General features: G+C 46.4%; 1 protein-coding gene across 4 annotated transcripts in view; it reads right to left on the reverse strand.

Annotated features, from left to right (window-relative positions):
• Positions 1-3,165: 3,165 nt before the first annotated feature.
• The window catches only part of LOC146353065 (C-type lectin domain family 4 member D-like), a 30,299-nt gene continuing 18,867 nt past the window's right edge, over positions 3,166-14,597 (reverse strand). For 2 of the 4 annotated variants that reach the window (XM_084835629.1, XM_084835626.1), the window contains 4 exons: positions 11,581-11,967; positions 10,414-10,559; positions 8,257-8,366; positions 3,166-6,135 (listed from right to left, as the gene is read on the reverse strand). In XM_084835629.1, coding sequence (XP_084691755.1) covers positions 6,012-6,135; positions 8,257-8,366; positions 10,414-10,559; positions 11,581-11,967 — 767 coding nt within the window. In that variant the 3' untranslated portion in view covers positions 3,166-6,011. Of the gene's footprint in view, positions 6,159-8,256; positions 8,367-10,413; positions 10,560-11,580; positions 11,968-14,597 lie in introns of all 4 variants that reach the window. The other 2 variants (XM_084835625.1, XM_084835627.1) reach the window with 2 other exon arrangements.

Genomic DNA, 14,597 nt, shown 5'->3' on the forward strand with positions numbered 1-14,597 from the left:
CAATGAAGCAGAAATAGAAGTTTTTCTGGAATTCTCTTGCTTTCTCCATGATCTAGCGAAAGTTGGCGATTTGATCTCTAGTTCCTCTGCCTCTTCGAAACCCAGCTTGTACTTCTGGTAGTTCTCGGTTCACATATTGCTGAAGCCTAGCTTGTAGGATTTTGAGCATAACCTTGCTGGCATGTGAAATGAGCGAAATTGTGCAGTAGTTTGAACACTCTTTGGCATTGCCCTTCTTTGGCATTGGAATGTAAACTGACCTTTTCCAGTCTTGTGACCACTGTTGAGTGTTCCAAATTTGTTGGCATATTGAGTGCAGCACTTTAACAGCATCATCTTTTAGGATTTTAAATAGCTCAGCTGGAATACTGTCATCTCTGCTAGCTTTGTTGTTAGTAATGCTTCCTAAGGCCCACTGGACTTCACTCTCGAGGATGTCCGGCTCAAGTTCAGTGACAGCACTATCATGGCTATCAGGGACATTAAGATCTTTCCTGTATAGTTCTTCTGTGTATTCTTTCCACCTCTTCTTCATCTCATCTGCTTCTGTTAGGTCCCTGCCTTCTTTGTCCTTTATCATGCCCGTCTTTGCACAAAATGTTCCCTTGAGATCTCCGATTTTCTTGAAGAGATCTCTAGTCTTTCCCATTCTGTTGTTTTCCTCGATTTCTTTGCATTGTTCATTTAAGAAGGCCTTCTTGTCTCTCCTTGCTATTCTCTGGAACTCTGCATTCAGTTGCATATATCTTCCCCTTTCTCCCTTGCTTTTCGCTTCCCTTCTTTCCTCAGCTACTTGTAAAGCCTCCTCAGACAGCCACTTTGCTTTCTTGCATTTCTTTTTCTTTGGGATGGATTGAGTTGCTGCCTCCTGAACAATGTTACGGACCTCCGTCCATAGTTCCTCAGGCACTCTGTCTGTCAGGTCTAATCCCTTAAATTTATTCCTCACCTCCACTGTATATTCATAAGGGATATGATTTAGGTCATACCTGAATGGTTTAGTGGTTTTCCCTACGTTCTTCAATTTAAGCCGAAATTTTGCAACGAGAAGCTCACGATCTGAGCCACAGTCAGCTCCAGGTCTTGTTTTTACTGACTGTATAGAGCTTCTTCATCTTTGGCTGCAAAGGACATAATCTGATTTCGATATTGACCACGTGTAGAGTCGCCTCTTGTGCTGTTGGAAAAGAGTGTTTGCTATGATCAGCGTGTTCTCTTGGCAAAACTCTATTAGCCTTTGTCCTGCTTCATTTTGTACACCAAGGCCATGCTTGCCTGTTATCCCGCTGATTTCTTGCCTTCCTACTTTAGCATTCCAATCCCCTATGATGAAAAGGACATCTTTTTTTGGTGTTAGTTCTAGAAGGTGTTGTAGGTCTTCATAGAACCGATCAACCTCAGCTTCTTCAGCCTCAGTGGTAGGGGCATAGACTTGAATTACTGTGATGTTGAATGGTTTGCCTTGGATTCATACTGAGATCATTCTGTCGTTTTTGAGATTGTACCCCGGTACTGCTTTTCCCACCCTTTTGTTGACTGAGTGCTACTCCATTTCTTCTAAGGGATTCTTGCCCACAGTAGTAGATATAATGTCACCTGAATTAAATTTGCCCATGCTTGTCCATTTTAGTTTGCTGATTCCCAAGATGTTGATGTTCAGTCTCGCCATCTCATGTTTGACCACCTCCAGCTTACCTTGATTCATTGATCTTACATTCCAGGTTCCTAAACAATATTGTTCTTTACAGCATCAGATTTTCTTTTCACCACCAGACACATCCACAGCTGAGTGTCCTTTCGGCTTTGGCCCAGCCACTTCACTCTTTCTGGCACTACTTAGAAATACCCTCTGCTCTTCCCCAGTAGTATATTGGACACCTTCCGACCTGAGGGGCTCATCTTCCGGCGTCATCTCTTTTAGCCTTGTGATACGTTCCATGGGGTTTTCTTGGCAAGAATACTGGAGTGGGTTGCAATTTCCTTCTCCAGTGGTCCACATTTTGTCAGAACTCTCCGCCATGACCTGTCCATCTTGGGTGGCCCTGCACGGCATAGCTTATGGCTTCACTGCGTTACGCAAGCCCCTTCGCCACAGCAAGGCAGTGATCCATGAAGGGGACACTTCTGAATACTCTCCCACATTAAAGAAGTGTCCCTGCCTGCAGCTGACGCATCAGCATGGACAGGAGGAGATGACAGACACTATGAAACGTAATAGGACAATTATAATGCTGCAGTAAACCTATAAATACATGTCCAATTCAGTGTTTAAGGGAAAAAGATAGTTCAATTAGGAATACAGAATTCATACACAGTATGCAGTAAACAACAACAAAACAACAGCTCCCAAGTTTTAGCCAGCCATTCACACTTATACTCCCACTGCAGTAGCAAATGTACTAAACCATTCAAATATACTGTTAAAGGAGACAAAGCCACCTGGAGCCAGCAGAAGCCAAGGGATGAAATAGGTGCAACTGATTGATATGTCTCCTGCAAGGAGACAAAGGGCTGCCATACCCCGAAATCCCCTCATGTCAGACTTGCCCTTTCGCCCCTGGTTAATGGAGAGGCAGGCCACACTGCTCATGCCAAACAGACAGGGTGGTTGTGACTTTACAGCCCAGCCTGGAGCACACGTGCAATGCAGTGATTACACACTTTCTCCAGATTTGGGAAGGAGGTCATGTCAGGCACAGCAGTCTCAGCCACTCACCAGGCTTGTTGTTTCAGCCAAATCTGCTCGAGAATCAGCTTGTCTCCTCAAGTATAACAAAAAGAGTGAGTGGGGCAGATGATGCAGTCTTTCACCCCACTCCTCTGCTGTTGTATTCAGAACAACTTCATACAGTTTTGGCAGCAATGCGTTTGCCACATCAGTAGGCAGGGGGTGGATCAGTTGGAACAGATCCATGTTGAAAAGACTGTACAGTTTGGGTTACCATTTTTCTATACTCCTGAGCTTTGGGACAGAGCCATCACATGTGATTAAAGTCCATTTGTTCTTTGTGATCCTACCAGCTGTTGCTACCAGTTTTATACATCTTAGTTTGACAGAAGGAGTTAGATCCCATTGTGTGGATGCATTTTAATACTATTTGACTTCATATTTAGGGACCATATTTGGGTGGCTCTGTCTGAAGACCATTTACCCATTTTTTTTCTGATAAGCTTTATTTTCATTAACATCTGTGCCTAGTAATATATGGTACAATTTTAAAAGACCTTTATTTCAGAATTAGCAATTAACAAGGGAGATAGAGAGACAGAGATAATTAATCTGTATGTATGTATGTCTGTATTCCCAGAGGGACCACATATACTCGATATTGTCTCCAGTGTTTGCCTCATACAAACAATTCACATAAGGTCCTCCCTATAGGCATATAGCTGGCTCTGGGAACATGACTGGCCATGCTACCTTAGTCATGGCTCCTATGGTATACCCATTCTGCACTGAATTACTGAAATGGCGCAGCTCTGGAGCAAAGATGATAGATGAACCATTTGCTAGGCCAGTGTCAACGGTTCATCAGGAATATGTGGGTGAGTGTGCAGCCCTTGGACAATGTTTGCTTACATAGCCTGCTGAAGTCACTAGCGATGGTGAAAATTAGTGCCAGGGTAAAGCTTCCCTGTTACGTTCATCACTTAGCTTACTGTGAGTATTGGTGTGTGATCTGTTCATTGCTGTATCTTATGGTGTGCCATAGATGGGCTTTCAGCTGGCAGGTACTGCAGTCAAGGGATGATAAGAATGGTCTGACCATGATAGCTGGAGGGTTGGCAGCTTCGGCCAACCCAGTGAGCACATGGCAAGTTGCAGATATGCTTGGAGGAACTGGCCTTCAACCGCTGCATATGAGTCCCAGATGTGGAAGAGCATGCCAAGCATGAAGGCACAGCTCCTAAACTGCTCATGGCATAGAAAAATAGGTGGGTGTCATCTGGCCCAGGAGGTGCTCAGATGGTGGGAATGTCTTTCGTCGATCACTCCCTCTACCTCGTCCATTTTAGAGGATTATTGAAGTGGCTATGCAGCAGGGATTGCTCACACATGGGATGTTGCTGTGTCTTCCCCCGAAATCCAGCTTAATGGCAAACCCCACAGCTATACAGAGACCACAGTACCAGTACTGCCACCAAAACCATTCATTAGCATCTGAAAACATGGTTTCTAGGCCTCTGGAAGGGCACGTGGATTGAAAATCTCCCTTGGGGCTATGAGGACACTTAAAGCAAGAGCCAACGCTCAGTAACATGACAATTGAGATAAATACATTCAGAAGCATCGCAGAAAATGAACCTGGGCTTATAATCCCAGTGTTACTACTTTTTAAACTACACTAGTTGGCTCTTTTGTGCTATGTAAAACCCAGCACAGAAAGCTTAGAGAAAGGCCCCTCGGGTCCTGAACCAGTTCTCGGTATGGGCAGCAGTTACTGCAGCATCCCTGCTTGACTGAGCAGATACATCCAGCCAGTTCAACAGATCAACGGTCTGCAGGGGGGGGGGGGATCCACTCCTGCTGCGTGTGCAGGAGCCTGCTTCCAGGCTGGGACCTTGCAGGCCCCCAACATGTTTTACAGATCTTTAAAGACCAGAGCTTTCCAACCTTGCAGACGATCAGTGCTAGGAATTCACTACACAAGAGTCCTTCCATGACCTCTGCTGCCACCCTTCATGTCATGCAACTGGTGGCACATTTCTTTGATAATAACAGGGCAATCCTAACTGGGTTGTGGTTATGTGTGCGCTAAGCAGTGGACCCGCCACCACTTCCAAACCCTGCTGGCTCAGGGTGGGGTGGGGTGGGGTGGTGGGAGTTTGCTTTTTTGGTTCCACATGGTTCTCCCTGCCGCATTTCCTCCCCCTCCCCACTGCTACCAATGGAGGAAAAATTAATTATGCCAGCTCCAGGTGGAAGGAATCCTGGGGTCTCTCCAGTAAACAAAGGGATTTTGGATCCAGCAGATCCGAGGCCATCTCTATCCCACCCCTGCAATGCCATGTTTTAGGACCTACCTACAGCAGTACAGTTACAGCCATGGAGCTTTCTATGGACACACAACTGGGGCCACCAGTGGGAGATGCTGGCCACCCATGCAAGTGGAGACACACCTCCGCTCCATCCACACACCCCTTGGATAGCTGTCCAAGCAGGTTAGGACTGCTGTGTAAGATGCCTAATAACTTGCCTCCCTTTCATATTCATGCCCACCATGTGGTCCAGACAGGTGACAGCTGTAGAAAGAATGTGGCTTATTTCAGGGATGCACAACCTTTCCATCCCTGAAGGCCCCGTGTGACGCTGGCTCAAGGGTCAGGGGCGGCACGCATATGTGCTCACGCACATGCCAGCAGTGACGATACAGCTTGCTCGTTGCTTGCTGCTAGCAAGGAAAGAGCGATCTATATGAGGCTCTCTGGGGGACCGAGTGGAGAGTGCAGGCAGGGCATGATGCAGCGGCAGTGGTGGGGTCAGGGCACCCACTGGGGCTCCAGTAAAGGCTTGGGGACACAGGCTGTGCACCCCTGGCATAGTTGGACAGGCTACCTTCCGACTGGCAAAATAATAACTTCTCTCCTTCAGGGGTTTTGAGTAACAGAATCTGCCCTAAAGAGTGAATGTCTTTGATTAATGGTTTCACTAATGTGCAAAGAAATAAAATTCAATAATTCAGAAATTCCTTGATTCAGAAATTCACAAAACATTGCCAATAAAATAAAATAAAGAATAAGCTGTCGCACATTCAAATCGTAGAAACTGTATGCGGAATAACGCTAGCACATTGTGTTTATGTGAAGTAAGCAAATCTTCACTCGTTTTATGGAGTGTTGCACAAGGTCTTTTGCGTACAAACTCGGTTTTCTTCGCACGCAGGTTTGAGTGGAAGAAGCCTGCTGGTCAGCTGGAATCCACGTGTGCTCTGCCTCTAGATTCTGCGCTGGTGATAAAGTGAGCTGGTGCCGAGTGCAGATGGCCAAGCTGGAAATTCCACCCCTTTGGACTAACGCTTCCTCTCGCAGATCCAGTGGTAACTGTCTTTGCAGGGGTAGTCATACCACAGATTGTTTCTCACCAGGGCACAATTCTCAACCTTTCCACCGTTGGGCTCCTTTCCATGCCAATAGCTAGAAAACCAAGGGCCAAAACCCTGAATTAAAGGACAGGACCTTAGCTTACAGCAGAAGATCTTTTCTTTCTGCATCATTTTTTTTCTTAGAAAATGCTCAAAAGGAAAGGTGAGGAAAATATATTACTTTCAAAGATATTATTGAACCCATGTGAACCTGCCTCTTATCAAGACCACTGGTCTATCTAGCCCAGGACTTTCTACTTTGACTGGCAGCAGCCTCAGGCAGAATCACCTGCTACCTGAGATCCTTTTAACCACAGATGAGAACTGAGAAGAGCCCTGCTGGATCTGTGCAAAGGCCTCGCTAGTCCAGCTTCCTGTTTCCCACAGTGGCCAACCAGATGCCCCTGGGAAGCCCACAGGCAGGGCGTGGGTGCAAGGGCTTCTCTCCTCCCATAGTTCCCCAGCCAGCCACTGACACTGAGAGGGCTACTGCTGCCTCTGGTCCTGGAGAAGTAGCATACAGCCATCAGGACTAGTAGCCATTGATAGCCGTATCCACCATGGACTTTTCTTACCCCCCCTTTAAAGCCATCTAAACTACTGGCAGCCTCACATTTTGTGGCAGCAAATTCTGGGTTGGTTCCAGACCAGCACCAGCAACACCAAAACATCATGCCAAATAGGTCCAGTGCATTGCAGTGACACTAGCGTTTGAAGCTCGGACATGAAGAACACGGGTTCAAATCCCCACTCAGCTGTGAAGCTCACTAGGGGCCAAAACAGACCTTACTTTAAATCTGCATCTAGCAGCTATGTCTTCCCCTCTCCTTTTTTACTCTAGCGTAGGTGGAGGGGACCTGACTTGGATCACAGAAGCCCCACTACCCCCCACGCTTGCATCCCAGTCAGACTGGGGGCCCTGCATCTACTCTACAGTAGAGGTGGAAGCAAGATGTGGTTGCTGGATTCGGATTTAAAGTCATGCCTGCTTCAGCCCTGTGCCAGCCTGTTGGGCAAGTAATTCTATCTCAGGCTAACCTACTCCACAAGAAAAACACTGCTCTGAGCATCCTGCAGGAAGAGTGTGGGATACAAGTGAGTTAGCAAATGCATACAGAAAACAAGGCTACGATCCTCTGCATGCTTCCTGGGGAGTGAGCCCAATTGAATACAGGAGGACCTGCTTCAGAGTAAACACGCATAAGCTTATGCTGCACACAACGAAAAACATGTTCACAGAAGCAATAACTGGGATGGTGGACATGGCATCAGGCTGCCAGAGCTAAGGGGACCCAGGTTGGCTACAGAGACAGCGCTGAGAGTCAGGACCTGAGCCCAGCTTCTGCTATCATCAACCAAATACTAGCAACCTGGACTTTAAAAAGACAGGTTGCTTACCTGTAACTTGGCCATCCGTACATTCACACATATGGGCTGTACGCCTGCGCAGAGTCCTGTTTGGGAACCTTCTCTAGCTGAGGAATGTTTGATGGGATCTTCCCCCACCATCGCAGGGCGCATGTCCCAAGCTGGTTCCCGCCTATTGCCTCAGTTCCTTGACATGACCAAACGCAGCCTCCGAACCAAAGGAAACCTCCGTATCAAAGTAGGCAATGAAGTGGGGATGGCAGGTGGGTTGCGTGAATGCATGGATGACCACTCAGAGAAGTACAGTTTCAGGCAGGCGTCCTAGCTTTCTTCTTCGTGGTCTCGGTGCATCACGCATCTGGGAGAGTGGCAAGCTGACTTACCAGAGGTGGGTTCCGTGTTCTATTGCAGAAGTGCCAAAGGAGCAGTCAGCTCTAGCTCTGACTGATGAAAGAGGATGGTTTCAACCAGGTAAAAATACAATAGAAGTACAGATAGAAATACGAGAAGATAGAAAGAAATTGTAAGAGGGAAAAACGAAACCTTGGCGTGTTCTATTCCTTCCCTCGGGAAGAAGCAAACGAGAGAGAAGATACCCTAGGAGGCTGCCACACCGGCAGTCGAAAGAGAACTGAGGGAATAGGTGGGCACCCGCTTGAGGCATGTGCACTGGGATGGCGGGAGAGGGTTCCCGCCAAAAAATTCCTTGGCTACAGAAGCTTCCTGAATGGGGCTCTGCACAGGCACAGAGCCCGTATCTGTGATGCACAGAGACCACAGAGAAGAACATAAAGTCATGACATACCTGTTGTCGGGTCCCAAGTGTGTTCCATCCACCCATGTCCAGTCACCTTCAAGCACCTGGTCAATAAGGCCAATCCAACAGGGAGTTTTCGTGATGGTTGCAATGTGGTCCTGATACAGATAGAATAAATTCCAAAAGAGCAGCTATTTTAGTCAGTTTCGGCAAAAAAGGCAAAGGCACTTCAGTGACTAGCTGGGTTTGTCATGGCATGAAGTGTTGAGCCTTTCTACATGAGGCTTTTATTGTGCGACTGTAATTGTTCACTCACAGTAGTTTGCGGGTCCTTTACGTGATGTCCTCCCCCTCCAGGGCCTCTCCCATGCTTTCTGACCATTATTGCGTCTTTTGTAGATCGAGGAAAGTGCAGTATTTTTCTAAATGGCGTTATATTTATAGCATGTAATTGTGCAATTATGCTATGCCACATCGCCATCTAGTGGCTGTATATAGAAAGGCAAAGACACCCCACCCCCGAAAAAAGCACATGTGAAGGAGCAGACCTTAATCCTGTAAAGAATCTGGAAGCAGAAGCACCAGTGAAGGTGTGGCATAAAAGTCTCATGTAGCAGTGCCCTTTGTAGACTGCTTCACCCAGTGCTTGAAGTAGATTAAGGAAAAGGCAAACTGATGGGACGGTATATCAAAGAGTAAAGCAACTCTTTGATACACCTGCAATCAAATGGTGCTGCAATCCTAGGCACAATTATGTGAGAGTAAGTCCCATTGATCTCCATGGCACTTACTTCTGAGTAGGCATGTATAAGGTTGCATTGTTAGAAGGGTTAGGAAGACAGGGATGGGCAACCAGTATTCCTCCAGGGATTGTTGGAGGAGCGAGAGACTAACGACCTCTACAGGGGTGCAGGCTGCCCACCCCTGGGTGAAGAGAACTGCCCATAATAGAAGAACGGAAATTAATACTTACAAATCTTCAATACTGTAAATGTCACCTTTTGGATTCTAAAAATGACCTTTTTTCCCTCTCAAAAATTTAAATGTGAACACTTCAGATTTTTGTTATGTCTTGACTGTTTTTATTTTAGCAGGCATCAAATACAACTGCATGCCATCTATCAACTAATGAATGCAAGATATTAAAAATGATTGCATGCCAGCTGGCGAATACTGCTGCATATCAGTAAAGTAGCCACTGTTTGATGCTGTAAAACACAACAAAGAATCCAATGGTACCTTAAAGACTGGTGGTTTTCTTAACAATGGGCAGGGCAGAGCAATCCCAGGGAAGTAGGGAGAGAGAATCCATGGTGGCCCTATCCTAGGCCTTGAAGGGCTCACGCTGGTAGGACGGAAGGTGCTGGCAGGGTGGTGTTTCCCCTTTATCTTTGGTCTTTTATGGCCTCCCACCACCACCATGCCATTTTGAATGTGAAATCAGCTGTACTCACTCCAGAGTTGGTGTACTTCTTCCCCTGTTGTGTGTGTGTTCCCCAACCCACCCTCACAACGCCTCCTTTTTGCTCTTTCTACCACCAGAGTTGTGATGTGGGAAGAAGCTGTATTATGTGACTAGCTTTCAAAAATAGCTGAACTTCCTACTGAAAATACTTCATTCCTATTATTGTCTTACCTTAAACTTGTTCTCCACGTCTAACAAACAGAAACCTTCCAGGCCAGACAAAAGGACTCATTTACGGCAGTCAAGTATCTTGGAATAACACAACCCCTGGACTTCCGTTTCTTTGGACTTTGGACTCACATCTCGCTCATCCTGGGGCCATGCAAAATTATAGCGGGGTCATGAACCCCAGCTCCCTACAGAAATACATGAGCGATCCAGGACGCAGTAGTGCAGTAGGGCAACTGTAGACTCTGGATGTAATGGTCTCACAGGGACCCTCTTGAGATGGCAGTGTGTATTCCTTCAAGATGTGACCAGCCAACCCAGCAAGAGTTGGGGGCCCTCTTGCTCACTCTACTGACTGGGGCTCCGAGTTCTGCCCCTGTCTCCTGTCTGGGCAGCCCCACAGCCATGATGCTCTGAAACAACCCAGAATTCCTTGCTTTTAAAAACCAGCAATAGCCAGTGTCCATATTCTCAGGGGCTGCTTTATTCTCCAGATAGTAACCTGAGGGCCGGAAGTGTATTTGGGGACAGGGCCAAGATTTGGTGGCCCCAGCTACTCTGGCTTCACCAACCTTCTCCTTTGCACTGTTGATCATCACCAGGTGGGACCCTATGGAGGTGCATGATTGGTTGGCCACATCCCAGGTTCCCGTAGAGTGTGAGAGGAAGTAGTAGCTGTCCTGGAAGAAGGTCCAGTCCCTGGCAAAGGGGGGGCCAGCTGCAGTGAGGAGAGAGAAGCAAGTCACCTCCTTAGCACTGATTCAGGCTTAACGTTTATGTATTTTCTGCAAGCAGCAGGCAAAGCAGTGTGCAAACTCTGGTAATGATAAACTGTCCTGATTCCCTGGAATTCCAGATACAGCTGGGAATGGCATGCCTCTGCCACCATGCAGAACACACACACCATTGCATACCCACAGCAATTGCTTACAAAGAATTGGGCCACAACATAAGCCCCAGAGCTTCAGTTAGAGTTTGGACCTTCTGCTCCAGAGGCGGTGCCTGTTGCTTTAAAAGTTGTAGGCTTAGGCATCTGCCGAACATCTTCCTAGCCTGGAGGGCACCAAGCCTAAACTCTCTCCTTTATACCTCCTACTAGCTTAAGGACTTGGGACTTGGCTTTGCTATGTGATGAGCTGGCTAAGCCAAAACAAAAAACCAAAACAAGATTTCCCACAGTGTAGTGAGAATCCTGGTCTCACCCACTCTCACAAGGCTGCTCTGTTTCACAACTGGGAAGGGTGGGGTGGATAAAACCATGTGCTTATTGCCTTACCCTTTGGTGTAGGCATGCAGTGGGGGGGGGGGGCTTTTTCACATAAGCTGCATGATTCCCTGTCCTTAGTGAATGACCCACTGAAATGAAAGGGAGCTGGACAAAAGCCCAGCAATGCTCCATATCGGTAGTTTGTGCCCTGGAAAACTAGGAACCCAAATATGCACACCTAGAGAATCCTTGAAGGTGTGGGGCTTGCAATGAGCATATGAGCCTCTAGGCTTTCCTTTACTCTGGAAAGAAGTGAAGTGATCATGCAACAGGACAAGTTGGGCAGACATAGGTCTGCCCAAGGTCTGAATTGCTTTCCAGCATCACAACTGTCATCCCTAAAAGCCTTCATTCGTTTTGATGCGTATCCCCTAGGAAGTCCACATGGCCTCTATTCTGGAAAGTCTGAGACCACATTCCAGTCCCAGTATATGACAAGTAAATGAAACCTCCATATGCTGCTGGGACTCACTGCTACAGATGCTGTTCTGGGTCCCGTAGATGAGCCAGCGACTCCAAAGCCCATCACCACTGAACAGTAGCACCAGATGACCATAGTTGCCATAGTTGAAATACAGGTTCTTGCCCTTGAGGGCCAGGAGATTGTCCTTGCCACATTCCCAGTGTTGGAGTGGGCTCTGTGCGTCGCAGGGCTTCAGAAGGATAAATGTTTTGCTCCTTGGCTTGTCAGCTGCCACGCAGAGCTGTGAGGCCACGTGACGGAGGAGGCCTCTGGAGAGCCACTGGAAACGCTGCGTTCGGGCACCAGGGTCACAGGAAGCTTTTGTGAGAGAGTTGGGCTTTTGCATAGCCACACAAACCTTCTTATTCTCGTTGTATAACATGAAGGGGCTGGAGACTGGGATGGTGAACAGAGTTGGCATGGTGGGGCAATAGGAGCCAGGGATGGGGGGTGGGGGAGGCAGGGGGAGAGAGAGAGAGAGAGAGAGAGAGAGAGAGAGAGAGAGAGAGAGAGAGACTTAGGCCTAAGCTCAGCACCACAGAACAAGAAGGACCAAGAAGATCGTAAGGCACATATGCAAGGACAACACAACAGTCCAAATTAGGGTGCCCATTGAAGACTATTCGGAAGGCCAACACTAATATTTGCAAATACTTGCAGAGAGGTTCCGTGATCACGAACCCTGCCTTGCCAGGGTTTCCAATCATGGAACCTCTGAAAGCACGTTCAGATGGACGCCCTGACAGATCCCTCTGCAGACCTTCATGCCCAACACTTGACAGTCTACACGGAAGCCGGGGGCACTTGGAGCGTGGCTTATGTGTGTGTCCACATCTCCCTACACAGTTTAGCCCTAAGCACGAGCAGGCAAATGCCTGAATAGAGTGAATGCTCTGCAAGTATTCAGATATTCAGAGAACATCTGGTAAACATTCAACGTCAAAAGTGGCAGAGGAAAATTTTTGAGGAGCAAACTCTTTTCAGCTCTGTTCAAAACCAGTGGAGGTGATCTGGAGAAGGTAGAGCCTGCAAAATTGTCACTATGCTGCCTGGACATGCTAAAGCAGCACCCTGCCTTTGTGCTATGTATCTGTTAGGGGGTAACATGAGTTGAACAGTTAAGGTTAATGTGCGTAACAATCAGACTTTGTGCACATTCACCACGCTTCAAGGAGAGTGTGCATATCATCTGTTTATGAAGAGGGAATGGTGCACATTCTCTGGCCTTTATGCATAATCTTCAACAGGCTTCAGCGAACGTGCATATCTCGATTGCATTTTGTATATTCTCCAGGCAATATGCACAGTCTCCAACAGGCCTTGGGGAAATGTGCATATCTCAACTGCATTTGTATATTCTCTGAGCAATATAGACATTCTCTAGTCAATATGCATAGTTTCCAATGGTCTCTGAGACCTATGCATATCTCTGCAGTATTTTGTACATTCTGTGGGCAACAGGCATAGTCTCCAAGAAACTCTGGGGAATGCAGATACATCAGCATAATCGTATCATAATGTTTGTAATTTGCCCATGCAATAAGCATGGTCTCCAAGGAACCTCAGAGAATTTGCAGGAATCAGGAACATAAAAAAAAGAATTTTGTTAATTGTTCATTCAAAATACTTTGTCTTCAAGTAATGTTAGAGAATGTCCATAACTAACTAGTAACTGTGAGATTTAAATTGATGGATTAATTCTACACACTGGTGCCACCTAGACATCAGTCCGGTTCTAAATACATCCAGACTTAACATTTTTGTATGTATTTATTTATTACATTTCTATGCCACCCAATGGCTGAAGCTCTCTGGGCAGTTATAGAAATAGAAAATTTATATAGAAATATAGAAAAAATATTTCTATAATATTTAATATTAATATTATAATATTTCTATGTTTCTAAAAGTTATAGAAAATAGAACATTTATTACATTTCTCTGCCGCCCAATAAGCTGAAGCTCTCTGGGTGGTTATAGAAAATAGCGATGATTTCTGGGATTATAGAAAACAAGGCTCAAATAGAGTTCTCTCAGTGGTTCTGATGGTCAGCTGGTTTCTTTCTTCTTCTACCTCAGTTTATGGCCTGGCCTGCACATGTAGCAGAATGAGGTGGCAGAAGTGACAGAATGGGCTGGCCCTTTGCAGACCTTTTTCTTCTCCTGAGCCCTCTAAGAACTCTGTGAGTGCTTTCAGAACTTTGCACTATTTTATTTTTGCTGCTGGTTTTACATTAGTTTTATTATGTGCTGCATTGCTTTTTACTCCTTGCTGCTGCTTTTATCCTTTTTAAAAGTTATGTGCTCTTTCATTATAATTTTTATCATTTAGTACTTTATTTTTTTAATTTACCTGTGTACTGCCCAGAGAACTTCAGCTATTGGGCAATCTAAAAGTGTGATAAATAGAATAAATAAATTACAGCATCCCACTATATACACACCAGCCCCGCTGCTCTTTCCCTTCAGGTCCAAGCCTGGCTCCCTACTCCATCTGTTGCGTCAGTTACAAAGGGCGCTTCCAGACAGAGGGCTCCTAGTGCTGCCGATCAAAAGGCCTTGTACAGCTTTTCTTCCTTAACAGATTTTTTATCTGGTAAGAAAAAAGATGGAAGAAGCGGTAAGAAAACATGGGAAAGTCACAAATGGAAGATGGCATTGTTTGAACCTTCGTTAAAGTGCCGTGAACAAGGCAGGGTGATTGCACAATAAAAGCCTTCTCTGGGAGCACCCCTCATGCCTTCCTTAAGGCTGGACTGGGCTTGTGGGCTCTCTCCCTAGTGCCGAGGTTTCTCTTCCAGGGTTTGTTAACATAGTTCATGATGGGAAGGAGAGCAGATAGGAATGAGGCTGTAGACTTGTGCAACGTGGAATCATCCATTTAGGTTAGAGTTTCCCTGCCCTATTTTTTTTTTTTTAGGAGAATCAGAGGCAGATCTTTAACAAGGTGGGTGGAGGGGGCCGACTCCCACTTGTCCTCCTCCCATGCCAAACTCCCAGACCAAAATACTTGATACAAAACCGTT

Source organism: Heloderma suspectum, chromosome 2 (genome assembly GCF_057233095.1).
Source record: "Heloderma suspectum isolate Gila_16-S chromosome 2, 16-S_ref, whole genome shotgun sequence".
NCBI classification, from domain to species: domain Eukaryota; kingdom Metazoa; phylum Chordata; class Lepidosauria; order Squamata; family Helodermatidae; genus Heloderma; species Heloderma suspectum.